A 25,553-nucleotide genomic window follows, 5' to 3' on the forward strand; every position below is an offset into this window, starting at 1 on the left:
TTTAACTACCCCAAATAGTGTAATACATGCAGCCTTACTTTATACGACACACTACAGATAAATGTTACGAAGTTGATAAGATACGCCAGTACCCTAACTGCCACTATGTACCCTACAAAGACGTAGTAAATTATTCTGTTGAAAGATGTTACCGCTGCAGAATGTTTGCGAGGTGAAGGTACAAAAATATGAAGATACAAGAGTATGAATGGAATTGTGTGATAAAAGCTATGCTTGGCGTCTAGGACCGATCCATTCGTAAGACAACAATGCATTGTTATGTGGAAATGCGCCACAAAGAAAAGGACTCCATGAGCCAAGTACTTTGTAAAGAACTCACGCTGGCGTTGAAACTTTTTAATCTATAATATTTAGACTCCACATGGCTCCCGGAGATGTCGAAATAGTGTGTGGATAACCATATAAATCTGACGATATGACTTGACAAGCTATATCTTGGCAAATCAGGTCTAATATATAATATACATAGTACTTAACTATTATGTACACATATCAAATGACAAATAGCGCTTCATCTGCAAGTCTACAGGATGATCATCAGGTTGAACTTCCGAATTAGTCGCCAATTGTTCGTGTGACCCCCCTCTCCTAACCTTGCTTTTCAGGTCCTGCACATTGCCAATGAACCACCCGTTCGCTTAATTAAAGCCACAATCGGCGATCCCATCACGACTAAGCGAACACAGAAGTGAACGTCCGGAACTCCTGGCAATACATATGGCCCCACTGTGACATACGTGAACATTATATATCTTTGAGCTTCCGCAGCCTTGACCATTTCCCCTCACCCCCGTTAATAATTTGAAAAATGAAGGCGTGCTGGAATCTAATCGGATCTGCAATCTTGCTGGCTATGTGCCTCCCTGCGGTCTGGGGACAGCAATGTTTAGATCATCCGGAGATGCACATCGGTGGCTCTGTAGAGACCAGTAGTGGACTGGTTTCGGGGCACGCTGCACTTCGTAGGCCTGCGGTCTCTGAGTACCTGGGTATCCCCTATGCTTCGCCGCCAATTGGAGATCTTCGATTCGCGGCTCCAGTAGCTTATGATTCCAATGGCACCATTCAGGCAAATGCCTATGTAAGATCTCTCCCTGCGTTCCGTGGTGTATGTGGCTAACTGTATCACCAACAGAGCCCGTGCGTATATTATACCCTTACTATTATGATCTATCTGACCAGAGTTAGTGATTGCCCTGCAAATGCAGGCTCGGTTCCAGATTACCCTGGCTTTACTCCGCAGGCCCCTCAGATCGTCAAGTCGTTTACCCAGGCTCTGGGTACTTCTCAGAGTGAAGACTGCCTTTTCTTGAATGTGTGGACCCGTCCCACAGTCTCCAAATTGAAGCCAGTCCTGCTATGGTTCCATGGTGGTCGTATGTTCATCTCGACCCTTTTGCTTTCAAGTAATTGACTCTTTTTGAAGGATTTACCGGAGGCGGCGCCAACAATCCATACTATGATGGACAAGCCTTGGCGGATGAGCATGAGGTAGTGGTGGTGACCATTAAGTCAGTACTCTTCCTCCTGCATTTATACGTCGTTACTAATTAACACCAGCTACCGATTGAATATCCTTGGTTTCTCCGGTGCACCCGATCTTCCCCAAAATGTCGGACTGCTAGATCAACGTATGGCCGTGGAATGGGCCCATCGTAATATCGCCGCGTTTGGTGGAGACCCAGAGCGCATCTCGATCTTTGGTCAGTCTGCTGGTGGCTCTGCTGTTGATTATTATTCACAGGCTTGGGCAGACGAGCCCCTCGTTGCTGGTTTCATCTCGCACTCTGGAACGTCACTCAGCTTTGTGCCTAACACTGCTGAAGAGTCCGCCAGTTACTTTTATACTGCTTCCAAGCTTCTCGGTTGTGGGGACCAGACCAGTGACCCCGAAGAAGTTGTGAAGTGCGTTCGCCAGAAGCCGTACACGGACGTCGTCAAGGCTGGCGGCAAGGTCCCGCCAGCACCTTCACCAGCCACTCCACAGGCAGTGTTCCATCCGACAGTGGACGGAGTTACCGTGTTTGGCAACTACACCGAGAGATCTGCTGCAGGCAAATTTGCACGTCTTGTGAGTGAAAATCATTATATATCTGAGCCTATCTTCAGAAAGATGCTAACGTATCGCAGCCATATTTGATCAACAGCAATCATTACGAACCTGGGTACTACCGCATCAGTGCCTTTAACGCAAATATTTCCCTCAATGATAGCGCATGGCAAAGTTTCAATGATGCAGCTTTTACTTGCCCTAGTGGTGCATCCGCCAGATATCGAGTCGATAACGGCGTTCCGGTCTGGCAGTCCCACTACTTCGGCGACTGGGACAACCTACGCCTGTATCCTAACAGTGGAAGCTACCACGGCGCCGACCTGCCTATAGTGTTTGGAACCGGAGAGCATGTCAGCGGAATTCCAAACAGTGACCGAGAGAATGAATTTGCCCGGTACATGGCTTCCGCCTGGGTTGCATTTGCAAGTGATCCTCAAGAGGGCTTGACTAAGTTCGGATGGCCCCGATACAATCCTAATGGTAAGTTTCGGATAAAAATTTCCAACATCCATATGTCTGACTATCCAACAGAGAAAACGCTGGTTGGACTTGCCTACAAGGACGGCTACAATAGCCAGTTGCTCCGGCCTGAGGATGTCGAGCAGGGATGTGCTGCTTTGAAGGGGGATAGCACTCCTGGAAAGGGTGCCTTTTAAAGCATCTTGGAAGCATGAGACTTGTATAAGTAAAAGTCCATTTATATTCATCAAAAGATCTCTATAAAATAACAAATTTGATACAAAAACATTTTTTTTGGTTTTATAGATCTGGTGATGGGCCCGGGCCCCAGGGCCCCGGCCTGGGGCGCCTGCTGCTGACGTAATAACAACCGTGGAGCCGGATTTCTCCCCAAGGAAACTTAACTTCGAATATCTTAGTTTCGAGAAATGTGATACATAAAATCACAGCGATAATGGCTTCGGCTTCACCTGCCAGTATACGGTTCGAGGAGAATGAGCCCGAATGGCCGTATTCTTCTCGTGCAACCAAGAGACACAAGCGCACCTCCGTCGCGGGTACATCAGGACCCTCACCTCGCGAGATTGGATTTATGAGAGAGTCTCAAAATGACGGATCTGCGACCTTCCTCGGAAGTTCAAGCGGAATTCATTTCATCCGTCATGTTTACAATGCCTTCGCACGTCGTTCAGCAGACTTGGACCAAACACGAGCCCGTGACAGAACCTCGGTGCCAGGGGAAGACGACCGGCTACAGCAAAATTCAGGAAGCATCCAAAGCTCAGATGAGCTGTGGGCAAGGGAGGAATTGAATTATGCACCAAATACCTCATTTGCTTTCGACGATCTTGTTCAGTGGACACGCAGCTATTTTGAGAACTGGCATCCAATTTTCCCATGCCTCCACGCCCCGACAGTCTTGAAAACTATAGAGACAGTCGGTCAAAAAGGGACAGAGTCGATCAACCGATTAGAACTCATGATTCTTCGCTCCATCGTGTCCATTTCTCTCGGTGATGATCGACAGAGAATGTCGTGTGGATCGAAGCTCAATCCCGTTCCTTCGGTCTTAGTCTTTCGATCCATTCAACATGTGATGCAAGATGTACAAAGCCTCCTTGAAGAGCCAACTAGTTTGCCACTTCTACAAGCAGCATTTACCGCTCAACTTGCACTCGCTTCTCTTTTGCGACTGAATGCCGCCTCGCGGGTAGGGGGTGTCATCACCCGCACTGCATTCCACCTCGGGTTGCATCGTTGCCCAAGACGCTTTTCTTGCTTTAGCAGTGAAGAAGCTGATATTCGGTGTCGATTATTCTGGTCAATCTATTCACTTGAAAGATATCTTTCTCAGGCTCTTGGGATCCCGCTCTCTATTCGAGACGATGACATCGACGTGTGCTACCCTGATGCCGAGAGACATTCTTCAACAGTCAAATCCCCCGACGATCGCAGGTTGCGCTTACTGTGTCATCTTGCGAGATTTGCACGGATTCGAGGTTTGATTGTTGAACTTCGTAATAAGTCCATCCTCCACAGTCACGCCAGCCAGGTTGAAGCGGCTCATGTTACTGGAGAACTAGCACAGTGGTGGAATGAAGTTTATGACGATGTCAACCCCATTTATGAGCCCTCAGAAGCCGATCTAGAGCAAGAGCCGATCTTGCAGCCATACCACCGACTGCTCTTGATGATCCTGAGACACGAGGCTATCATCTCGCTCAATCGACCTCTTTTAGCCTCTGAAAAGCCCAGTGCAGATTACAAGAACGCCTTGCAGACTTGTATTGGATCTTCTCGATCTATACTTGCTGCATTGAAAAAGCACATGTCCTCTGAACCGAAATCTCCGCTCTCCTGGCCATGCTTTACCTGGTCAACTTGGATGGCCTGCCTCATTCTAATGTATGCTGCGTGGGAAGAAGAATTTCCCGCGCCCACTGCTCTCAAATATGCGAGAATGGGGATTGCCATTTTGAAAAACCTATCATTACGCGGTAGCAGCTGGCCAGAGACCTGCATCGAGGCGATCAAAGGCATGGAATCTGCTTTTGAGATACAGGCATCCAGTGGCGACCAAGCCAAGACTACTGCCACATTTAACGGTGTCGGTAAATCAACTCAACCCCATACCCAAGCTACACAATCGATGGATAAACGGATGTCACGAATACTGCCGGTTCAGGATGGAAATAATGAGGTTAGCGATACAGGGTTCACACCAATTCGACCTCAAGTTTCAGCGCCGAATGGATACCAAGGTCGTCCAGTCCCTACTGGAATTCACCCGTTTCAATCATCAATTCGCTCTCCTGTCCAAGGCCTTGCCCCCGCAGAAAACTACGAGTCTGCCGTTTTTTCACCACCTGACAACATTGGCAACTTTGCTGAAGCGTTAGACCCTGCTGAGAACTATCTTGGCGGACAGTCTTCAGCTGGTCTCATTTTTGGGAACATGGCTGACGGAAACCCTGCTTTTAATCCGAGTTTTGCTGGTCAAGACTCTTTGCCATTTTCATCATCTATGCTCATGAACGATTTATGGAGTGTGGCCGATGGCCCATGGATGATTCACAATAACTTCTTGTGATTTCCGATACATAATTTACAAAACAAATATGTGTAATAGTCAGGTCCTGCATGAAAACATTCCCAACGCTTCCAATTTAGCTCACTGATACAAATCAATATCAACTACTGTCCTATCCTGATCCAAAACAACTCGCAACTGGCCCTTATTATCGGCATTGGGTGCGTTCAAATCAAAAAATCCCCGTCTCAATTGGTCAAGATGCAGTTCATAAGCCGCCATGTACCCTTTCACGAATTGGATAACCTGTTCATCCGTCATACTCTCGTTCGTCCGCGCGCGGAGAGCATGCTCCTGCTGCATCCGCCACCGATAAACATTTACCAGATCATCGGTATCCAAGTGAACAAGGAAATCCAAGTGCTGCGGTCCCATGAAAAGATCGCAGTAACCGCGCAGCTGCGTGTTCAAATCCAGCAAGTGTTCAATTGCATGATCTCTCAGGGTTTCCGTTGGATATTCCAATACAGTCTGCTTCTTTAATCCTTCCTCCCACCGTTGTCGCACAGCAGATTCCTCCAGTGGCTGGAATCCAACACACCAGCCTTCAAAAACAACAACGTCAATCGCTGTTCCGGCTGGGGCACGGTTCCATGTCTCTTTGGGCGTCCTCCCGCCCTCGCCGTTGAACTTGCTCTTGTCGAATGATGGGATAAGTATCTCCGACCCCGTTTTCAAGCTTTCGAAGAAGGAATGCGCAAGGGCCATGTCGTGTGTTCCGGGTTGGCCTCGTGTTTGGACCAGTTTGTTGGATGGATTGGCCGTGCGAAGTTGGACGAGATCGTCGTGGTCAAGGTACAGGTCATCAAGTGACAAATTTATTGTGTTGAAGCCGTGGCTTTGTCTTAGCTCTTTCACGATTGCATCGGTCCATGTTGATTTCCCGCTGCCTTGGAGGCCTGTCAAACCTAGGATAAAGGGCCGTGGGGTTGTCGAGGCTGGCGATTGACATTGAATATGGCGTTCAATATGGGGTAAAACATGGTTCAAGACGCTATGCACTGATTCTTGGGGAATTGACATTGTCGTCTCGTGTTTCTGGCAATTTCAATTTCAATTGCGGATTGGATTAATATTGGTTGTGAACATCGAAGCTGGAAGGAATATACACTAATTCAACTTTGAGACTCGCAGTACTAATGAATAGTTCCCAATGATTACTACTCTAATTTCCAATAATAATTCTCGGGCAGGATCTAGAAGCCGTTTCTCGACCGAGTTGGTTGTATGGAAAGTCAGGGTTGTTCGCCACGCGGACATGTCTTTCTCCGAGTGGGGCGCTCTATACAGCAAAATCCGGGCATTCGAATCTCCGTCTGCACCCCGCGATAATTATAGTCGAATGAGCTCGCGATGAGGGGTTATGCGATAGGTTTATGGGAGGATTGCAAGTGGAGACTAAAATCTAAGAATTTGAACCCGATTTCCTTTAAAGGCTTCGTCTTCTGCCGTCTTCCACCTAAGTCACTTCGGACAAGAACTTTATCACAACACCATCATGTCTGCCCCAGTCGCTAGCCAAAAGACCTACAGCATCGCCTCCATCCCAGCCGATGGAATTGGCCCAGAGGTCATTAATGCTGGTATCACCGCTCTGAATGCTTTGACCGATACCCTCAAGACCTTTAAGTTGGAGTTCAAGAACTACGATTGGAGCTCCGATACCTATAAGAAGACCGGCAAATACATTCCCGATGGTGGACTCGAGGAGCTCAAGAAGCACGACGCGATTTTCTTCGGTGCCGTCGGCGCTCCTGGTAAGAAGACTCAACCAATGCCTAAAAAAAATAATACTAAACACGAGAACAGACGTCCCCGATCATATTTCCCTGTGGGGTCTGAGACTCGCCATCTGCCAGCCGTTCCAGCAGTACGCCAACGTGCGCCCAACACGTGTATTCCGCGGCACCGAGTCCCCGCTGCGCAAGTGCGGACCCAATGACCTTGACTGGGTCATCATCCGTGAGAACAGCGAGGGAGAGTATGCGGGTCAGGGTGGCCGCTCCCACGCCGGAAAGCCTTGGGAGGTCGCGACTGAAGTTTCTATCTTCTCCCGTCATGGTGTGGAGAGAATCATGCGATTTGCCTTTGAGACTGCCCAGAAGCGGCCCCGCAAGCTGTTGACTGTGGTTACTAAGAGTAATGCCCAACGCAACGGCATGGTTCTCTGGGATGAAGTGGCTAAGCTTGTTGCTGCTGATTTCCCCGATGTCACTGTAGACAAGATGCTTGTTGATGCTATGACTACCCGTATGGTTCTCAAGCCTGAGAGTCTCGACACTATCGTTGCTACCAATTTGGTGAGTTGACAAAATGGGAAATTATGCATAACTAGGTCTGTGGACTAACGATCAACTAGCACGCTGATATTCTCTCTGATCTCGCTGCCTCTCTGGCTGGATCCATTGGTATCGCACCTACCTCTAACCTCGATCCTACGCGGGAGTACCCTAGTATGTTCGAGCCCATTCACGGCTCCGCTTTCGATATCACTGGAATGGGTATCTCCAACCCCGTGGCTACCTTCTGGACTGCCGCGGAAATGCTTGCCTGGCTCGGCGAGGAGGAGGCTTCCAAGCAGCTCTTAGTTTGTGTCGAGAATGTCTGTGAGCAGGGAGTTCTTACCCGTGACTTGGGTGGTGACGCCACGACACAGCAGGTCACCGATGCAGTTGTGGCAGAGATCAAGAAGCTTGCTTAAGTTGTTTTAGAGCAGGGGACTTTGTATGAGGATGAGCAATGAAATTGTGTAAATTGAACAAAAAGTTAAATAAAAATTGAGACCAAAAGCAGAAGGTTAAGTTCCTGTAAAACGTCTTTTTTATATAACGGAACAGTGTGCTTTTCTGTGTATAACCTTTGATATATATCGCTCGATCAATACTCGAGTCTCTCGCGATCGCCTATCTCGACCGCCTTTTGAACCTCCATCAACCCAACCACCACTTACACAGAAAAAATTTGAATGGAGCGCCCCTCCAAAAGAGCGAGGATCTTATTAGATTCCAGTGATGGCTCAGCGACTACATCTCTAATGTCTTTACACAGAGCCATTAGCCCACCATTGCCACGAGGGTGTCCCGGACTGACTGATGGTAAATTGACTTCTGGCTCTGGAGACACTCGCCCTGCCAAATTGGTCAATTCGCCAGTCCAACTCACACACATTCGAGATTTACCGGATGGTAATAATGTCGACGCCGTCCGACTACGCGACATTCTCGGGGATCCCATGATCCGCGAATGCTGGCAGTTTAACTACCTCTTTGATGTCGATTTTCTTATGTCACAGTTTGACGAAGACGTCCGCGGCCTTGTAAAAGTAAAGGTCGTGCATGGATCGTGGCGAAAGGAGGATACGAATCGGATTCGAGTTGAGGTACGTTTGCACCGGCAAGAGTTTTGCGATTGAGTTGACTTCATCTGTTTGACTAGTCTCATGACTTATCGAGAGTTCGAAGTAGCGTGATACTAATCCGCTACTAGGAAGCCTGTTCGCGATATGCTAATATTGAGCCTATTGTGGCCTACATGCCGGAGCCTTTCGGGACACATCATTCGAAGATGATGATTCTTCTTCGGCATGATGACCTAGCTCAGTAAGATTCTTTCAGACATCATTGATCGCTATAGCCCGATATATATCTGACCAAATAACCAAATAGGGTTATCATCCACACAGCAAACATGATCCATATGGATTGGACCAACATGACACAAGCCGCCTGGCTGTCTCCACTGCTTCCCCTGCAGAAGGCAACCCCAACAGGTTCTCAAACAGACGCCAAACTTGGCTCGGGCGCACGGTTCAAAAGAGACCTCCTTGCTTATCTGAAAGCGTATGGACCTAAAAAGACCGGCCCACTAGTCCAGCAACTGGATAGCTATGACTTCAGCTCCATTCGCGCGGCCCTCATTGCCAGCGTCCCGTCCAAACAACACGCCAGTGACTCCAGCTCAGAAGAAGCTACACTATGGGGCTGGCCAGCTCTGAAAGATTTACTGAGCCAAGTACCCATCCATCAAAAAAACAAAAGCAAGAAACCACACATAGTAATCCAGGTACGTATCTCCAAACAACCCACCACGCTATCACAAATAACAAACCACCAACAAATCCAAGATCTCATCAGTAGCAACCCTCGGCCAAACAAACAAATGGCTCAAAGACGTCTTCTTCAAAGCCCTCACACCAACCAAAACCCCACAACCAACAACCTCAATTATCTTCCCAACCCCAGACGAGATCCGCCGCTCCTTAAACGGCTACAGCTCCGGCGGCTCAATCCACATGAAAACCCAAAGCGCAGCTCAACAAAAGCAACTCCAGTACATGCGTCCGTATCTCTACCAATGGGCAGGCGATGCCATCACCCCAGGTCAATGCATCGACTTATCCGAAGACGATCCCCCAAGACGCGAGGCAGGCCGCGCCCGCGCAGCGCCACATATCAAGACTTACATCCGCTTTGCGGACTCGGATATGAAGACTATTGACTGGGCGATGGTGTCGTCGGCGAATCTGTCCACGCAGGCGTGGGGCGCGGCGACGAATGCCGGGGGCGAGGTGCGCATTTGTAGCTGGGAGATCGGGGTTGTTGTCTGGCCAGATCTTTTCCGAGATGAGGGTTGTGGCGATGCTGCACCTCCATCTACATCTGATGCCCAAGCAGAGGGGGAATCCCCTGCACCGGACGCGCTGATGGTTCCTTGCTTTAAGCGGGATCGTCCTGCTGTGTCTGAGGAAACCGAGACGGCTTCTGTCGTCGTCGGGTTCCGGATGCCATATGATCTTCCGTTGACGCCGTATGGTGCGGGCGATGAGCCATGGTGCGCGACGGCTTCGCATACTCTGCCGGACTGGCAGGGGCAGAGCTGGATGGTCTGAGTCTGAGTCTGCTGTCTTTGCATTTAGTGTATTGGCTATACCTGGTGGTCTTTCGTCTCGGCAGTTCACGCGTGTGAGTCGCATAGTTATTTCAGTATAGTATACGGGATTGTGAGGTACGCGAAGTATTGGGTCATGGAAAGTAGCATGCATTTGTATTCGTTTATTCATCCCGAGAATTTTGAGACAATGCGATTATCTCTTCTCTTTAGATAACCGTCTTTCCAAAATCTCACCCGACAATATATCTCCTTCGATAGATCGCGAGTTCATTCTCCAAGACCAGTTCTCCCAATTGTATCATCTATTCGTCGCGGGTACCGTACTTAGCAATGAGGGTGTTGACGTGGCCGATGTAGAGCTGGTGGGCCTTAGCGGGGCTGTAGTCCTTGACCTTCTCCCAGGCACCGTAGAGCTGCTTCTTCTGTATTGTTGTAAAGAATGAATAGTCAGCTACCGGTCTTCTCCGCAAGGAACAAGCTATAGTCCAGGACATTCCCGAGCTCGAAATGAATGTGAATTTGAACGTACCTGGATATCGAACATGCCGGGCTTCTCCATAACGTCACCCTTGCCAACCTTGAAGTAGATGTAGAGGTCCTTCTTCTCCAAAAGACCGGGGGAGGTCTTCAGCATCATAACAGCCTTGGCGGCGAACTCGAAAGCCTTGCGGAGGGTCTCGGCCTCGGTGGCATCATCGAGCTTCTCGAACTCGCCCTGCTCGGCGACCTTCTCGAAGATGTCCTTGAGAGCTGCAATGTCGATGCCGGCGGCGGCTTCTTGGACCTCGGGAGTGAACTTCTCCTTCTTCTGGGCGGCCTCCAGGACGGTGAGGAAGGGGGTGATGTCGGACATTTTGAATTTGAGGATGTTTTGTTATTGAGTATGAGGAGAGGTAAAAGTCAAGAGCTGAGGATTTATATGGTTGGGATATTGGAGATGGTTGAGGGCGGGGTCAACGGGTATAGGTGGGGTCGCTGACACACTCGCCAGTTGATTCTCAGGCACGAGGCGCATAAAAAGGTACTACATGGGTATACAAGCTATGGAATTAACAGAATAGCTTTAGAGTAAACCCAAATTGTCTTAACATATTCAGCACCTAATTTAAAAAAGATCATATTATTTCAAGAACCACGCCAACAGATGCATGTCCACATGCAACCGCCGTGGAAATCACTCGCTATGCACCAGAAAAAAGAGACGAGAAGCAAATTCCGGGGGCAATGTACAGATTCAAATCGAGAGTGCGATCACCAGTCCACGGCCCATCCATTGTTCGTAAGGAATTCCTCACAAGCAGCCTTGAGAGCATAATTGTTCCGCAGATCATGGACACTAATAGGAGCCCGAGTCAAAGGATCGACGCCCGACTTCTCAACATACTTAGTGATGCCCAATCGATCGAAACTGACACCCGACGGTGTAATAACCGGATCATGCATGATCTCAAATGTGATGCCATCAATGAGATAGTCAGGAACAACCTAGAATCAAAGCCCAGTCAATAAATAACCCACCACTCCGAAACAAGTTCAAAAAACATACCCTTTCCTGAATCTCACCCTTGGAAGCAACTCGAAATGCCTCCCTCAAATTCCTAATCTTAGTCTCGGCATCCTCCCGCAATGCCTTCTGATCCTCCCCAAACCCAATCTCACCAATCTCCCCGCGCTCCAGTCGACCCTGCAACTCCGCCAGCGCACGCGTCACATCAGCTTCAACGAGCGCCTCCACAGAACCGAGAGTCTCGTTCAACTCGCGCACGCGAGATGTCTCGCGCGCAGCCCAGAGTTGCTGTTTCGCGCGAAGAACTATCCGCGACAGGTTCTCCGTCTGGGCATTCTTCGCTGCGAGACTCTGTTGGTACGCGTCGGACGCGACGTCGTGTGCTTCCTGTGGGCGCTGGAGGCCTAGGAGGGCTTGGGCGAGGTAGTAGTGGCTCTTTAGGGCGACGGGGTTCTTGAGGCCGTAGATTTCGATTGCGGCGCGGGCGTCATGTTCGACATCGGCCCATTTGGCCAGCTTGATTCGGGTTATCGCGCGGTTTGTGAAGAAGGTTGCATCTTTTGGGTTCTTTTGGATTCTATTTAATGGGGGGAAGTTGTTAGTTTGGGGATATTTGAATGATTGTTGGGGTTTGCGACTTTGAGTTGGGGAGTGAGGGGGGAGCGGATAGCTCGGAGGCGTCGGATGTGATAGCTTACGCTTGGGAGTAGAAGTCTTCAGCACCACTGTAGTCCCCGGATTTGAAGAGCTCATTGCCCTTGGCTTTGAGTTCTTGCGCCATGGTCTATGTGTGAGTGAGGCCTTGGGTTTCTCGTGCTGATCTGTTCCCCAATGTGGGGCGGTCCACCATATAAAGTCAAGAGTGATAGGAGTGGATATTGCAGTAGTTGGGGGGTTTGAGGGTTTAAGGCCTTTTGATCTGCAATTAATGTGTCAGTGGTGTCAGTTGTGTCAGTACCTCTGTGGATATCTTTGTGAGTTCAAACAAATCGCATGAGACAACTCCTCAGGTACAATGGAAACCCATAGAATCCCCGCAGAAGTTCTGAGTCAGCTCAATCGGTGCACTGTACAGTCCCGGAGGATATAGCTACGATTCTACAGATTATTCTGCATGGATTGTGACTGTAGTTATTTCATTCAGTATGTACATATATCTATGTGACCTTCTAATCCAAAATCTGGAAACGGAAGTAACATTTGGTTCGTGGTATCATGCGCTGTGAGAACTAAGAAAGACATAACAATCGTGCAGACAAGTCGATGAAACTTGACAAGTCATGCTCTGTCGGGGAAGGCAAGGATGGCGACAATACCAGAGGGATTCTCAACACGTCTCAGGTGTTTCGGGTGTCAGGTAAGAAGGCAAGGATGGATTCCAAGAATATTCTCAAGACTGTCGGGTGTCGGGTGAGACAAGACGAGACGAAGAACAAAGACAAGAGTCTAAGCAGCAGTGCGGAACTGGACCTCATAGTCCGTGATAGCCTGGACCTTGGCAGCAGAGGCAGACTTGGGGTCGAAGCGGTAGTTGAGCCAGTCTGTAGCAAGCTTCTTGGCCAATTCGACACCGATCACACGCTGACCCATGCACAGGACTTGAGCATCGTTGCTCAGGATGGAGCGCTCAACGGAGAAGGGATCGTGGGCAGTCACAGCTCGGATACCGGGCACCTTGTTCGCAGCGATGGCAACACCCAGACCAGTACCGCAAATGAAGAGACCACGATCAGCCTTGCCATCCATGATGAGCTTGGCACCCTCGACGGCAGGGTGAGGATAGGCAGTCTTATCGGAGGATGAGTTGACACCGACGTCAATGATCTCGGCGACAAGAGAGTTCTTCTCGAGGGTGGCCTTGATGGCATCCTTGTATGGGACACCGGCCTCGTCGCAGGCCATGACAATGCGGAAGGGAGTAGACATGATGAAGGTATAGACACGAGGATGAAGAATGTACAAATAATAGTATGAATTGAATCGAGTAGATAATAAGAGATAGAGAGAGAGAGAGAGAGATAGAGAGAGAGATTGGTTTTATGTTTGATACAGAAAAGAAATCCTGATTTGGGAGTACACAAAGGGGGGTCTTTATATCTTTTGACTCCTTCCCCTCTCTCTGTCCTTCATAGCCATGCAACCAAACCCAGGTCCAGCCAATCCTTGCATTTGATGGTATCATCATCTATCGCCGTTCTCCACTGGGAAACTCGAATGGCCTGGTTCCCTTGATATTACGCGTATTTCCAGCGTCCGGGGTGGCCCTAGCATCATAGCACCCAACGACGGGCTATGAGTGGTCAGCGCCAGCAGGAGGTTAAACCGAGGTCGGATACTTTAGGAGCCTTGTTTTGGGCCATACATGCATCTTACCTCGTATTACACGGGATGTTTTATTAAACCTCGCCGGCGCTGCCTTGGTCTACCCTCAGGCTTCATATTCTGCCACACTCAAGCCATCGATGTCAGTGGTGAACACAACTTACAAGACAAGACGGGCAAGACGGCTGTGGCTTTTTATACGGACGTGGCTTTTCAACTTCCTTTTTAAATATTGGTGCCTCGAGGCCAAGGACCGGGAATCTTGGTTTCATCTTTTTTTTTTCCCGACGCGAGAATTGGTTTTGGTGGCTAAGGCCTGGGCACCTCGTATATTGAGGGATACATGGCTATGGCCCCAGCCGCATGTCACCAAGACGGGAAGACAGGATTTGTCGAAATTGACCTCATAATCGGGAACTTAGTTCTTAACCGGGAACCAAGTCCAATGCCATCCTTAAAACCTGGCTGGATATGAGATAATGACGACCCCAGGCATATTCACATCAACATGTGAATTGCCTCATAACTTGATTTCCCAAATTCCCAAAGATCGAATGCAATCGAACAAGTACACAAGTACGTCCCCCAGACGCTAAACCCCATACTTGATGTGCATTGCCTCATTGCAAGGTTGCGTACTCCACTTTCCCACTCCACCGTCTCCAATGTTGTTGGTCGCTATCAACTTAGTCCACCGGTTCTCCGGATTGTACGTACTATTGTACAATGTACTCCGGATTTTCCTTTGGATCGGCACTATAGAATATTGTACATTGTACATCATGTTCTAATCATACTATAATAGACAAATCAGAATATAACAGACACATTAGAATATACAGGATGTACGCAAAGGCCCAAGCGCAATACAGTATCACTGAAATGCATACAGGGTTTCTACTATGTCCGGGGTACTTGATACTACATGTACATTCCTACATTGGCTTGGCCTATTATAGTCTTGTCAACATTCATTGGACTCCGGCATTGAGTACTCCGAATGGTTACTTTGTATACCCCTGTCTGGACCGAATATACCTATTGGTAGTCCTCGGCACTATACTCTTGACTTGAATGCCCCCTCTCATACCAATTACATCCATCGTACACTAAACTACACTAAACCTGATGGGACAATCGGAACGTCTAGCGCAGAAATGCCGCTAATGCAGCGCATTGACACCTGGAAATTACCTTCCAAGATTGTCAACTTGGAATTACTTGGAATTACTTCGCTTCCACTTTCCAACATTTTCCAACATTTTCCGACATTCCCCCTCCCCGACGGGAACGCTAAGCACATCCCCCACCATAGCACCATAACACCATAACACTGGATAAACACACTTCCACAACTTCCACAACACCCATCATCCATCGCCATGGCGTCCTACCCAATCCTCCCAGAGAAGCTCCTCCTCATCTCTCTAAAGATGTACTTCACCCCAGACCAGACACTCACCTACCTCCGCGATCTCCTCAACCCAACCAACGAGATCGTCCACCCAGCAAATAAAGACAAACTCCTCCTAGCACTAATCCCCGACTTCCTAACAATCTGGCCCTGCGCCCAAATCCTCAAAGAATACGAAACCAACCTAACCACCACCACCACCGGAACCCCCAATTCCACACCCCCCTTCCTCCTCGGCGCACAAGACTGTTTCTGGGAATCCCAAGGCGCATACACAGGCGAAGTCTCCCCAGCCTCAATCCGCGCACTAGGCTGCACAATCGTCGAACTAGGCCACGCCGAGCGCCGCGCCATCTTCAACGAGACAGACGACCAAACCGCCCGAAAAGCAGCCGCAACTTGCGCACAGCATATGGTTCCACTCGTCTGTATCGGCGAGGTGACAGCTCCCGGTCCAATCGCCTCGCAAGCCGTCGGTCAGGCTGTGACGGAGTGCGCGGTGCTGGTGCGCGCTGTTCTAGCTGCTATCCCCGATGACGCGCCCGTTATCTTCGCTTACGAGCCGGTTTGGGCTATTGGACAGCCGAAGCCGGCGGGTGTTGATCATGTTGCTGCTGTTGTGCAGGGTATTCGCGCTGTTATTGGTTCCCGCCCTGGTACGGCGCGGGTCTTGTATGGGGGTAGTGCGGGGCCTGGGCTTTGGGGGGCTGGTGGGCTTGGTCGCGCGGTTGATGGGATGTTTTTGGGAAGGTTTGCGCATCAGATTGAGGGTGTGCGGGAGGTTGTTCGTGAAGTTGAGGAGACGTTGGCTCTGGTGTGATGATGCTGTTTTGGTTGTGTTTGGTGATGGTTTTGGATGCCACATGCCACATGCCACATGCACCACTAGTACGCATCTCAGGTATTGTGTCCTTGATTCGACACCTTGACACCTTGACACTCTATATGCACAGTGTCTACAATTATACAGGTATACGGTATTGTGTTTCGCACTATACGGTTCCTCGTCATTGTTATACGGAATAATACATAACATGACTTAAACAGAAAAAGACAAAAGACAGAGACGCATCTAGACAGAAGTCCTCATGGGATCAAAACAGAAAAGTGGGACTGTCATCTCGCCCAAGGGTATCTCTCGGGAAGCCTATCTGGGGGAACCCGGCGAACCCACTGGAGAACTTCCCCGGTTTTTTCTTCTGTGAACCTGTCACGCGGTCGATCAGAGATTTACCTCAGATGACTTTTAAAGCTTTTTTTTTTAGCTTCGGCAACTTCAATAGGCCCTTCGATGTCGTGAAGCTATCTTTCCTTGATCCACTTCCGTGCTTGGGTGGGTTCGTTGTGGACTCTGGAGCTCCATTTTGCACTGATCGAGTAATCCGAGAGCTATTGATATACATCTCTCGCAGTGTCAAAACTTACCGACATTAATCACTTCCCCTTTTTTTCATTTCTTTTCGGTACTGCCTGACTCGGTCGTTCCATTGCATATTGACCCGGTCTGGTGTCTACTAATGTGTTGAATCTCTCGGACGAGAAACCACGCAGAAAAATGACGAATGCAGAATATTACTTTTCTTGTTCATATCCATGTTATTTACAGGATCTATCAAAGACCGAATGACAATAAAATAAAAAAAATTGATAGTTCACACCGCTTATTTCTTCTGCAGCTCCGAGCGCAGCTCCTGCTTGACACGCGTGACAGTGCCAACACCACCGTAGACAACACCAGTGTACATCATAGCGACCGAAGCACCGGCCTTGAGAGCCTCGCGCGCCTCCTTACCGGTAGTGATACCGCCGGAAGCGAAGATAACCTTGCGGGGAAGGTTAGACACCTTCTCAACAGACTTCTCCGAGTCGGTCGCGGACGGGGGTCCCTGGTCAAGTAGGGCGCGGTAGCGAGCGACGAGCGCAACGGAGCGATCAAACAGCTGGGGACCGGAGTAACCGCCGGTTTCCTTGAGAGTCTTCTGTTCCTCGGCGGGGAGGACGAAACCCTGGGGCACGGGGTCGGGACGACGGTTGGTGGTGTTACCGACAATGACGCCGTCGACGCCGGAGTTCCAGACAGCCTCGCAGATACCGGAGATCTGCTCGTTGGAGTCCTCATCTGGGCTGACCTTGACCATCACGTAGGGCTTAGTCTTGCGCTCGATGTTCTTGGCGGAGGCGACGACCGCAGTCAGGATTGCTGTGAGGGGTGCGGCGGCTTGGAGGTCGCGCAGGCCTGGGGTGTTGGGGCTGGAGACATTCACGACGAGGATATCGGCGTAAGGTGCCACCCGGTCCACGCAGTAGACGTAGTCACGCTTGATGGCCTCGATGTCTCCGTCGGGGGTGAGCTTGTTCTTGGCAACTTGCACGGCGAGAAGCTTGCCCGGGACCAGACTTCCAGGTGGGACGTTGGCTTCGCCGTCCAAAACGCGCTGCTCGGCTTGTTCGTGCAGGCCGAATCCGGCGGCGTAGGCAAAGTCAGCTACGCGCTGCTTCAAAACCTTGGCCATGTGGTCAGCACCCTTGGAGTTCAGGCCGTAGCGGTTGATCATAGCGTGTTGAGAGGGCAGTCGGAACACTCGAGGCTTGGGGTTTCCTTCCTGCGGCAGAGGGGTGGTGCCACCGACCTCCACGATAGCGGGACCGACGTCGAACAGCGCATCAGGGACATCGGCGTGCTTGTCCAGACCGGCGGAGATACCGATCGGGTTGGAGATGGTGTATCCAAAGACCTGGTGATGGATCTCGTTAGCGATTGGTTATCGGCCGATTTGGGAATGCCATTACCTCAGTTGCCAGGGCACCATCACGATCCGGCTCGCCACGCTCGCGCGGGTGAAGGCCATACTTGTAGAGCATCTTCAGGTTCTCCACGCCGATGTGGTGTGCATCCTCCGCATCGGGCCACAGGAGGCGAATCAAGGGCACAACGCCATATCTGTGGATACTGGCTCTGGTGTCGGTTCCATAGATGTAGCCCACCAGCAGGGTCAAAGCCAACGAGGCACCGTACAAGGCCTTCTTAGAGCCACGGCCCGCTTTGCGGGGGATCTCCTTGCTAGCCTCCTTTGTAGCCTCCTTCACTGTCTCCTTAGCTGCCTCGGCGGGTGCAGATGCAGCCGAGTCTGAAGCATATCGCGAAGCACCGGGGTAGCGCTGGGCCCGCTTCGGTAGCAATGCCGACGGCCGTTGGGTCAAGCGGGAGGTAGGAAGGGCGCGAGCCCGGACGCTGGCTCTCCAGGCCATTGTTGCGGAATTACAAGCCATTTTGATTGTGTGGAGCTAATTATCTTCACCGGCGGAGCAACGCCCGATCGAACCTATACGGCGGTTAGTACTTGCGATCGATAGTGGATTGTGACTGAGGCCATGGAGCTAGTTAAGCTCCAATCGACTCGCATTGCGGACGAGCCAATTGGAACAGTACATACAAATCAATATGCACGTAATAAATCACTTACAATTGCAATTGAGCACGATCCGAGGTTCTCGCACGTCCCTTGCAGTTCTCGAGGGCGGATTCGGGTTCTTTGCTGCACAATCCGGGCGGTGTCAATAAGACATGCAGAATCTACAGGGCGGTAGCTTTATATAGCTACATCGCCGGAGGTTCACTTAGTTATGTACTTCGTCTTCTTCGCATTCAATTATGATTTTAGTGTTTGTTGGTGGTTGTAAACCTGCTTCGAAATATATTTCATCTCTATATCTCGAAGAATATCTAGGCTTTATATGCAGAATGAATGAAATATATTGACGACCGACGATCTTCTCTTCGATGATCACAAGCTCGTATCGGGCAACGCTGTTAAGGCTGGGCCATAAGTCCCATGACCAACTTGCCTTCTACCTCCCACATATTGCGAACCCTTTAGCTTGCCCCTGTATTTGAACAGAAACCTATTGTTTATCTACGGTACTTAACAATCAAGGTCGCATACCACAGGCCTATCCAGGATGAGGACGCAAGGGAAGACAACCAACTCTTCAGCGGTGGGATTTGACCATGTCTATTTCGACGACGACGAGGAGGACGGTTCCCCTGTTCAAAAACATACACCCTCGCAAGATTTCACGAATGTTATACCAGAAGCGGCGCCTCGGTTAAATCGTGCAAAGGAGCCCTACCGTTCATTCAACGTCTTCAAAGATGTATGTTAGCAGTCTGGTTATAGATGCATTGATGTTTTCCAAACACTTGTAAATCTAAATTGATGCTCACCAATTCATGCAGGTAGCACTCGGTACAAATGCCTTTAGCTTTTGCCTTCAAGTTCACCCTTCTGGGGGACTTGCTCAATCTCCAAGCCCAGTATATCACACCTTGCGCATCCCTTGGTACCGCCAATGCCTCTATCTACCAGCCTCATTTGATCTTTATTCTGGTGGCAATGTCGTACGCAGCCGGAAAGACCCATCTCCCGAGCCCCAAGACCACCGCGCGCACATTCACTACCGTGGCTTTGAGGGTCTGCTAAGTCTTCATGTGACGGTAGACATCTTCCGCCAAGTAGGTTCTAGTACCCTTCAAGATGACCTTGCAGGCTCTGGGAGAAGTTCCCCGGAGCTTGCCAAGCACTGCTCGGTGGACATTGCTCGGAAGGGAATTGGTAGGACTTATCGTGTTAAGATTACTGGTAGCGGGGGTGTCAAAACATTCTACTGGAAAGGGTCCAAAACTGCATTGTCTCTCCTTGAAACTGAAGGGAAGAGCGCTGGTTCTAGCGATGGGAACGGCAACCTAAAGTTTTTTTCTGCAGATAAACCAGATGATATTCTTGCTGTGTGGCAGAATAGAACTGATCGACAAATTCTGGGTTCTTTGAATGTTATTGCTGAGCTTGATGCCGATTCGGATGGGGTCCTTGAAGCGTTGATGGTGACTTGCCTGGCAGTGGTTGTTGCAGAAAGGGTTTCCGGGCGAGGGTGGATAGGTGGGCTGGGGAAGTCAAGGAACTCTTGAAGATGAAGTCGAATGTGATCACACGGGAGAGCCATAAGGGCAAGTGTGTATAATGAGCTGCTACCTGCTATCTATTGAATTGACTGTATCTCCATATAGTGAAAGATCTACATAGGATGGTGTTTTTCCTCAGGGGACAGTATTTACCTCCGTTGACAGCAGCCAACCTGCAGTCAGTATATGGCATAGTGTATTTGGGATTGAGTCTGGTAATGGGATGATGTATGCCCATCCAGCAGCAACCATAGAAAAGAAGCTAAGACCAAATAATCCTCAAAGAGGAAAAACATAATGAAATGCAATAGATGATAAAAAATACACATGTACCAGGCAAGCGACCATAACCTTAATCAAACAGGGAAAAAGGCTAGGATTGGTGGTCGCGCATATTCTCACAATATATGGCGTACTGGTGAGGGTCCACAGTAGAATGGTCGTCCAAAGACACTTTCGTTGCCTATTAACACAAATTCGGTAGTTCCGCTGCCACCGACGCAATTCCCTTTCCAAAATTCTTAGCCGAATTATTATATGTGCAAGATCGACATTCCACATTATGATAAAGTCTCATCGGGCTCCATCCCGTGGGAACAGGCTTTGTTTATTGAGGGTTAGGAAAGCCTCGCCGAACTGCACATGCCAGAGCCTTCATGTCGCCAATTCAGCAGGTGGGAGCTTCCGGTGCTCTGATCCTGGTAGCTCTACAACGCTTTGACCGCTCAGTTCTGTGATCCGGTTACTATCACTCAACTCCGATACAGGGCCTGGAGGAGGTTGGATGTATTGGCTATCTTGAGGGTGCTTCCTTCGGCGACGGAATAAACACCAGGCCAGCCCAATCAAGATGACGACGCCAGCTATACCACCAACCACGCCACCCGCGATTGCCCCAGTGTTAGAGTGAGAAGTATCGGTATTTGCGTTGTTCGTGGGGGTGGGAGTTGCGCTGATTGTCCCTGGTGTCGACGAGGAGAGTATTGTAGCCGTGGCAGTATCTATGAAATGGTGGGTCAGATTGAGAGAAAAGACAACGATGCACCATGTCACAGTGCTTGGATATGAATCTTTGACGATCATCAGGGACAAGGCTTACTCGAGCTTGTAGAGGTAGATATGGTATATTGGACAGCTGCTACCACGGTCTTCACTTCCTCGCCGAGGTGGTTCACGTCTTGTGCTTCTGCGCAGCCCACATAACCTCTGCTGACTGTATAAACCCCCAGAGTATCATCTGTGCAGCAAAAAGGACCGTCGGTCTTTTGAACAATGTAAAGATCCGCTGTCGAGTTTGCACAGCGCGCTTTATTATTTAACGCAGCTTCGCAATTTTTCGTAGTTGGACAGCATATCCCAGGGGCGTTGTCTTCGGCAGGGCAGTGGGTATTCCCCGGGCAACATCTTCGAAATGAGTGCCAGGTCTCACCACAATCCCTCTCGTTATCCAGGCATTTGTCGTTTCGGCGTAGAGCGTAGCCCTCGAGATATTCGTCTGTTGACATTTTAAGGACCAAATCTTAACTCTGCGAGACCTGGGCGACAAAGCGGAGGGTAAATAGGGGAATAAGTCTGCAGTCAATCGGGGGCGGTCACAGCGAGGAACGAAACGCTCTTAAGTGACTATCTTGGAAGGATTAATGCACATCAAATTTACACTCTGGCCCCCGGTGGGGTCACACTACCTCCGGAGCAGCCCATTTACTACAAAAGGAGGGGGGAAAAGGAAAGAAAAACCGTGAAACATAAGGCACGTATCAGAAAGTTCCTAAATATGTACCTATGGCCGTTTAGCTATAACAGGACTATCTTGAAACCTACGGAATAGTCAAGTTAGTTGTGGTTATAAAACTGGACCCTGAGCGCCAAGTATCACTAGTTTCAATATGGATTAGCCTTGGGCCCCGGCGCTGCGAAGCACGGTGCGGAATAATCAGCGCTGTGTCTCTGCATGTTGTACTCCGTAGAAACTGTTTATGATCTCCGTATCATACATAATATAATTGATCCGAGGCACTCATTGCTGTCCAAATGCGATCAAATTCAATCTGAGATGGCTAGATGAGGCTTAAAGAGGAGCCACAGGGCATAGCGACAAGAAGAACAATGGAATAGCTTGGTTAGTAAAAGAATAATCCTTTACCTTTTGTTCTTGTAGTTAAAAAGCCTCTCTAAGACTGCAGCAAACACATAGCATGTTAAGTATGGAAATAGTAATATTTTTCCACTGTTAAGGCAAACAAGTATGCCAGGTCAGAAGTATGCCAGCCATGGCACCTATTGGGGGATTCTCAAGACCACTCTGCCATCAATCTCCGAGCGCTCCAGGCGGTCCAACACATCATTGATATCGTCCAACTGAAAGACGTCAATATGTGCCTTCACATCACCAGCCACGGCCATAGCCAGCATTTCATCCATCTCATCTGCGGTTCCCGCGGAGTTTCCGACAATAGTGAGACCTGTATCGGTTGGTCAGACCGGCTCATGTTCTGAATTGCATAAGTATCACAGAACTCACCTTTGACAATCATATCAAATGGCGTAGCCGGTAGCTTGAATGGCTTGTTGGGAATACCGACGCAGACCAGAGTGCCAAAAGGACGCAACATCTGCATACTTTGTTCGTAGGCTCGCTCGCCATTGGCAGTGCAGATCACGGCATGTACACCGAAGGTTGTTTTAGCTTTCACTGCCTGGACAATGTCGACTTCACAGTAGTCTAGGAATTCCGTAGCTCCAAGTGAAAGGCATAGTTGCTTTTTCTTATCTCCGCTTTGCGAGAACCATCAGGTTAGTTTGTTATAAAAGTGATAGAAAATGTTCAACTTGCAATATCACATACCTGTCAATTGCAATGACCTTAAGGCCCTTTTTAGCGGCAATTTGAATTCCCCTGTAAGAAATATATTTGTTAGAAAACAAAGTCTCCAGTCATCAAAAGCTGGGTTGGGAATGTACATATGACCAAGGCCACCTCCAGCACCAAGGATGGCAAGGTAGTCTCCCGGGCGAGTCTTTGTCTTCATGATGGAGGAGTACATCGCAATTCCAGCTGGAGATAATGATTAGCGTTTGGCCGGCGAAATACCGATACGAAAAAACATACCACACAGAAGAGGCGCGGCACTATCTGGTGCAAGTTGCTCTGGAATCTTTGTCACATGGAGTGCTGGACTGACAATATACTCTGAGGCATGATATTAGAAGTGTCCCAATGGCCTGGATAATCACATCGATAGGTGTAGTACTTACGCTGGAACGTTCCGGGTACATTCTAAGCCATCAATGCAATTAGTAACGGAAACGATAGAGGGAGACACAAGATTTGGGGTGGTCAACAACTTACTGCGCCAGCATTCTTCTGATATGGGCATACAGTATGGTTGATTTCACAAATTTCGCACTGGCGACAAGAGCTGTAGAGCCATCTACCAATATAAATGCCTTCGGCGTCAATATAACCTCAATCGGACGACCAATTTGTGATGAAGGAGACAGACCTGATACCAACCCGCGTTCCCATCCATTGCTTCTCGTCAACTTCCGGTCCAACTAAAGGTAACGATGAATGTAAGTATACGTTCTGAGGTGTGTCAGCCTGTTGCAGTGGTAGTTCTTACCCATGACTACTTTACCAACACCTTCATGGCCCGCAACATCAGTCAACATAGGCGTGTCGCCACGGATGCTGTGAAGATCCGAGTGACACACTCCAGAAAACTCGAGTTTGACGAGGATTTCGCCTTTTCCTGGAGTTGGCACCGGGCGATTGCTCTTGATCCCCACCTTTGCGGAGACAGCATTACTCCTGGATGCGATAACAGCAGCGATTTGAATCCGGGGGATTGAGGGGACCGACATATTGCTGGTCCTATGAGAGATCACGTCTTTGAGATAGTCAGATAGTCAGTGAACCTTTACAAGGACACTTGGCTTAAATGGTTCGGCAGTTCAGACCTGACCTGATAGGCATTAGTCGTATCGCAGATGCGGGGGTGTTAGGGAAGGATGGAAAGATAAGCAGAAACAGTGACAAACAGATGCCAAGATGCATATGTATATTGGGAAGGATCTCGAATTTGGGCAGATTATGCAGGTTAGACCGGGGATGAAGATGGAGAAGATATCAATAATAATCTATTACGAAGATAGAATCAATCTGACACTTCTCTTTTACAGAGTTTAGCGTCAAAAATTCAATTAAACAATTATGTGTAAGCCGCAGGTCTGACATCGGAACAATCATGAAGGAATATAAGACAAGGACTCTGTTAGGCAGAGCCGAAAGGAAGAAGTGGTACAGCACTCCGAATGCAGCAGAAGGTCCCCGAGTCGCCTGAGAAACTCGAAAACCAAGGTATCAAAGATGAAATTCTAAACCCATAGAACGCCAGAAAATCATGCATTCTCGGACTGGATTGTTTGCTGCAAGTAGAGGCATAGTTAGTTTGAGAAATCAGTAGGTTGGATTGAGGAGAGACACGAACCACCAGCCAATCCATTCCTTCATTAATACCCTTGCCATCAATGGCAGAGCAAGCAACAATACTCCAGTTTCGGTCCCGCAGCTCTCCTAGCTTCAAAGCCTCTGAGATCTCGCCCGCGCCCTTGGCACCGGGCTGATCTTGTTTGTTGGCGAACACCAGCAACGCTGCGTCGTGAAGTTCCTCTTCGTTCAACATGGCTGCTAATTCATCTGCCGCAGTCCCTAATCGTTCAATATCTGTGGAGTCGATGACAAAGACCACTGCGGCGGTGTTGGCGTAGTAGCATCGCCAGTATGGGCGAATAGAAGTTTGACCACCAAGATCCTACAATCCAGGGATGTTAGTCATGATCTGATTGGATTTAGAGACGGGGAAGACATAGGCAAACATACCCAGACATTAAGATTGAGATTCTTATATGTGACCGATTCGACGTTGAAACCAATTGTAGGTATCGTGGTGACGACCTCACCAATCTGTGGGCGCGCGGTGTCAGCCCCACGTATCTCACTCAAACGCGCGAGAAAACACCAGTTTCAAAGCTATAATATCTTACCTTGAGCCTGTACAGCAATGTGGTCTTTCCAGCGTTATCCTAAATCCCCGAAAGAATGTTAATTAGTTTCAGGTCCTGGTCACACTAATGAGAACCTGCTTTCCCCGAGTGGGACGCAGTGAGACGCAACGTACAAGTCCTAGAATCAGGATGCGGATCTCCTTCTTGGACCAGAGCAGGGACCAAATACGCGATAGTGAACCTCCCATCGTGTATATGATTAACTAGTGGGCGCGTTGTCCAGTGTGCGGTTCACGGGTTGTTCGGACAAGTATGGAGCCGAGGATGATA

The 25,553-nt window shown here is 49.2% G+C and overlaps 14 protein-coding genes across 14 annotated transcripts; 6 read left to right on the forward strand and 8 right to left on the reverse strand.

The window, feature by feature from the left end:
- Nucleotides 1–829: 829 nt before the first annotated feature.
- N7455_005294 (uncharacterized protein) lies at nucleotides 830–2,730 on the forward strand (the record flags this gene model as incomplete). The annotated part of the gene is made up of 7 exons (XM_065605003.1): nucleotides 830–1,102; nucleotides 1,157–1,161; nucleotides 1,210–1,397; nucleotides 1,448–1,532; nucleotides 1,582–2,092; nucleotides 2,152–2,554; nucleotides 2,606–2,730. The coding sequence occupies 7 exons, from the start codon at nucleotides 830–832 to the stop codon at nucleotides 2,728–2,730; spliced, it is 1,590 nt and encodes a 529-aa protein (XP_065461903.1).
- Nucleotides 2,731–2,987: 257 nt separating this feature from the next.
- N7455_005295 (CeGAL family transcription factor) lies at nucleotides 2,988–5,123 on the forward strand (the record flags this gene model as incomplete). The annotated part of the gene is made up of 1 exon (XM_040955451.2): nucleotides 2,988–5,123. One exon carries the CDS (start codon nucleotides 2,988–2,990, stop codon nucleotides 5,121–5,123), a length of 2,136 nt encoding a protein of 711 aa, XP_040814087.2.
- An 81-nt stretch (nucleotides 5,124–5,204) lies between these two features.
- Nucleotides 5,205–6,146, reverse strand: N7455_005296 (uncharacterized protein; the record flags this gene model as incomplete). The annotated part of the gene is made up of 1 exon (XM_040955395.2): nucleotides 5,205–6,146. The coding sequence occupies one exon, from the start codon at nucleotides 6,144–6,146 to the stop codon at nucleotides 5,205–5,207; it is 942 nt and encodes a 313-aa protein (XP_040814203.1).
- A 475-nt stretch (nucleotides 6,147–6,621) lies between these two features.
- On the forward strand, nucleotides 6,622–7,824 carry N7455_005297 (putative tartrate dehydrogenase; the record flags this gene model as incomplete). The annotated part of the gene is made up of 3 exons (XM_040955339.2): nucleotides 6,622–6,880; nucleotides 6,933–7,423; nucleotides 7,483–7,824. 3 exons carry the CDS (start codon nucleotides 6,622–6,624, stop codon nucleotides 7,822–7,824), a joined length of 1,092 nt encoding a protein of 363 aa, XP_040814188.1.
- A 333-nt stretch (nucleotides 7,825–8,157) lies between these two features.
- Nucleotides 8,158–10,011, forward strand: N7455_005298 (tyrosyl-DNA phosphodiesterase 1; the record flags this gene model as incomplete). The annotated part of the gene is made up of 4 exons (XM_065605004.1): nucleotides 8,158–8,502; nucleotides 8,610–8,722; nucleotides 8,789–9,185; nucleotides 9,247–10,011. The coding sequence occupies 4 exons, from the start codon at nucleotides 8,158–8,160 to the stop codon at nucleotides 10,009–10,011; spliced, it is 1,620 nt and encodes a 539-aa protein (XP_065461904.1).
- A 304-nt stretch (nucleotides 10,012–10,315) lies between these two features.
- N7455_005299 (uncharacterized protein) lies at nucleotides 10,316–10,866 on the reverse strand (the record flags this gene model as incomplete). Its single annotated transcript, XM_040955510.1, has 2 exons — nucleotides 10,316–10,435; nucleotides 10,543–10,866. 2 exons carry the CDS (start codon nucleotides 10,864–10,866, stop codon nucleotides 10,316–10,318), a joined length of 444 nt encoding a protein of 147 aa, XP_040814145.1.
- A 398-nt stretch (nucleotides 10,867–11,264) lies between these two features.
- On the reverse strand, nucleotides 11,265–12,301 carry N7455_005300 (putative U-box domain protein; the record flags this gene model as incomplete). Its single annotated transcript, XM_040955370.2, has 3 exons — nucleotides 11,265–11,498; nucleotides 11,560–12,097; nucleotides 12,219–12,301. 3 exons carry the CDS (start codon nucleotides 12,299–12,301, stop codon nucleotides 11,265–11,267), a joined length of 855 nt encoding a protein of 284 aa, XP_040814073.1.
- Nucleotides 12,302–12,966: 665 nt separating this feature from the next.
- On the reverse strand, nucleotides 12,967–13,446 carry N7455_005301 (RpiB/LacA/LacB family sugar-phosphate isomerase; the record flags this gene model as incomplete). The annotated part of the gene is made up of 1 exon (XM_040955431.1): nucleotides 12,967–13,446. One exon carries the CDS (start codon nucleotides 13,444–13,446, stop codon nucleotides 12,967–12,969), a length of 480 nt encoding a protein of 159 aa, XP_040814075.1.
- Nucleotides 13,447–15,224: 1,778 nt separating this feature from the next.
- On the forward strand, nucleotides 15,225–16,076 carry N7455_005302 (triose-phosphate isomerase; the record flags this gene model as incomplete). The annotated part of the gene is made up of 1 exon (XM_040955303.2): nucleotides 15,225–16,076. One exon carries the CDS (start codon nucleotides 15,225–15,227, stop codon nucleotides 16,074–16,076), a length of 852 nt encoding a protein of 283 aa, XP_040814265.2.
- Nucleotides 16,077–16,917: 841 nt separating this feature from the next.
- Nucleotides 16,918–18,526, reverse strand: N7455_005303 (dihydroorotate dehydrogenase 2; the record flags this gene model as incomplete). Its single annotated transcript, XM_040955330.2, has 2 exons — nucleotides 16,918–17,991; nucleotides 18,047–18,526. The coding sequence occupies 2 exons, from the start codon at nucleotides 18,524–18,526 to the stop codon at nucleotides 16,918–16,920; spliced, it is 1,554 nt and encodes a 517-aa protein (XP_040814131.2).
- A 581-nt stretch (nucleotides 18,527–19,107) lies between these two features.
- On the forward strand, nucleotides 19,108–20,222 carry N7455_005304 (uncharacterized protein; the record flags this gene model as incomplete). The annotated part of the gene is made up of 2 exons (XM_040955425.2): nucleotides 19,108–19,411; nucleotides 19,494–20,222. Exons 1-2 carry the CDS (start codon nucleotides 19,217–19,219, stop codon nucleotides 20,220–20,222), a joined length of 924 nt encoding a protein of 307 aa, XP_040814229.1. The 5' UTR covers nucleotides 19,108–19,216.
- A 648-nt stretch (nucleotides 20,223–20,870) lies between these two features.
- N7455_005305 (uncharacterized protein) lies at nucleotides 20,871–21,721 on the reverse strand (the record flags this gene model as incomplete). Its single annotated transcript, XM_040955409.2, has 2 exons — nucleotides 20,871–21,217; nucleotides 21,316–21,721. The coding sequence occupies 2 exons, from the start codon at nucleotides 21,719–21,721 to the stop codon at nucleotides 20,871–20,873; spliced, it is 753 nt and encodes a 250-aa protein (XP_040814182.2).
- A 772-nt stretch (nucleotides 21,722–22,493) lies between these two features.
- Nucleotides 22,494–24,080, reverse strand: N7455_005306 (zinc-dependent alcohol dehydrogenase; the record flags this gene model as incomplete). Its single annotated transcript, XM_040955313.2, has 9 exons — nucleotides 22,494–22,678; nucleotides 22,738–22,991; nucleotides 23,062–23,112; nucleotides 23,178–23,271; nucleotides 23,326–23,406; nucleotides 23,472–23,493; nucleotides 23,566–23,647; nucleotides 23,720–23,771; nucleotides 23,840–24,080. The coding sequence occupies 9 exons, from the start codon at nucleotides 24,078–24,080 to the stop codon at nucleotides 22,494–22,496; spliced, it is 1,062 nt and encodes a 353-aa protein (XP_040814069.2).
- A 537-nt stretch (nucleotides 24,081–24,617) lies between these two features.
- N7455_005307 (ADP-ribosylation factor family protein) lies at nucleotides 24,618–25,471 on the reverse strand (the record flags this gene model as incomplete). The annotated part of the gene is made up of 5 exons (XM_040955481.2): nucleotides 24,618–24,644; nucleotides 24,707–25,030; nucleotides 25,099–25,182; nucleotides 25,263–25,301; nucleotides 25,397–25,471. 5 exons carry the CDS (start codon nucleotides 25,469–25,471, stop codon nucleotides 24,618–24,620), a joined length of 549 nt encoding a protein of 182 aa, XP_040814206.1.
- Between the last annotated feature and the right edge of the window lie 82 nt (nucleotides 25,472–25,553).

The sequence above is a fragment of the Penicillium solitum genome (genome assembly GCF_028829755.1).
Source record: "Penicillium solitum strain IBT 25940 chromosome Unknown utg000003l_segment0_segment0, whole genome shotgun sequence".
Classification (NCBI taxonomy): Eukaryota; Fungi; Ascomycota; class Eurotiomycetes; order Eurotiales; family Aspergillaceae; genus Penicillium; species Penicillium solitum.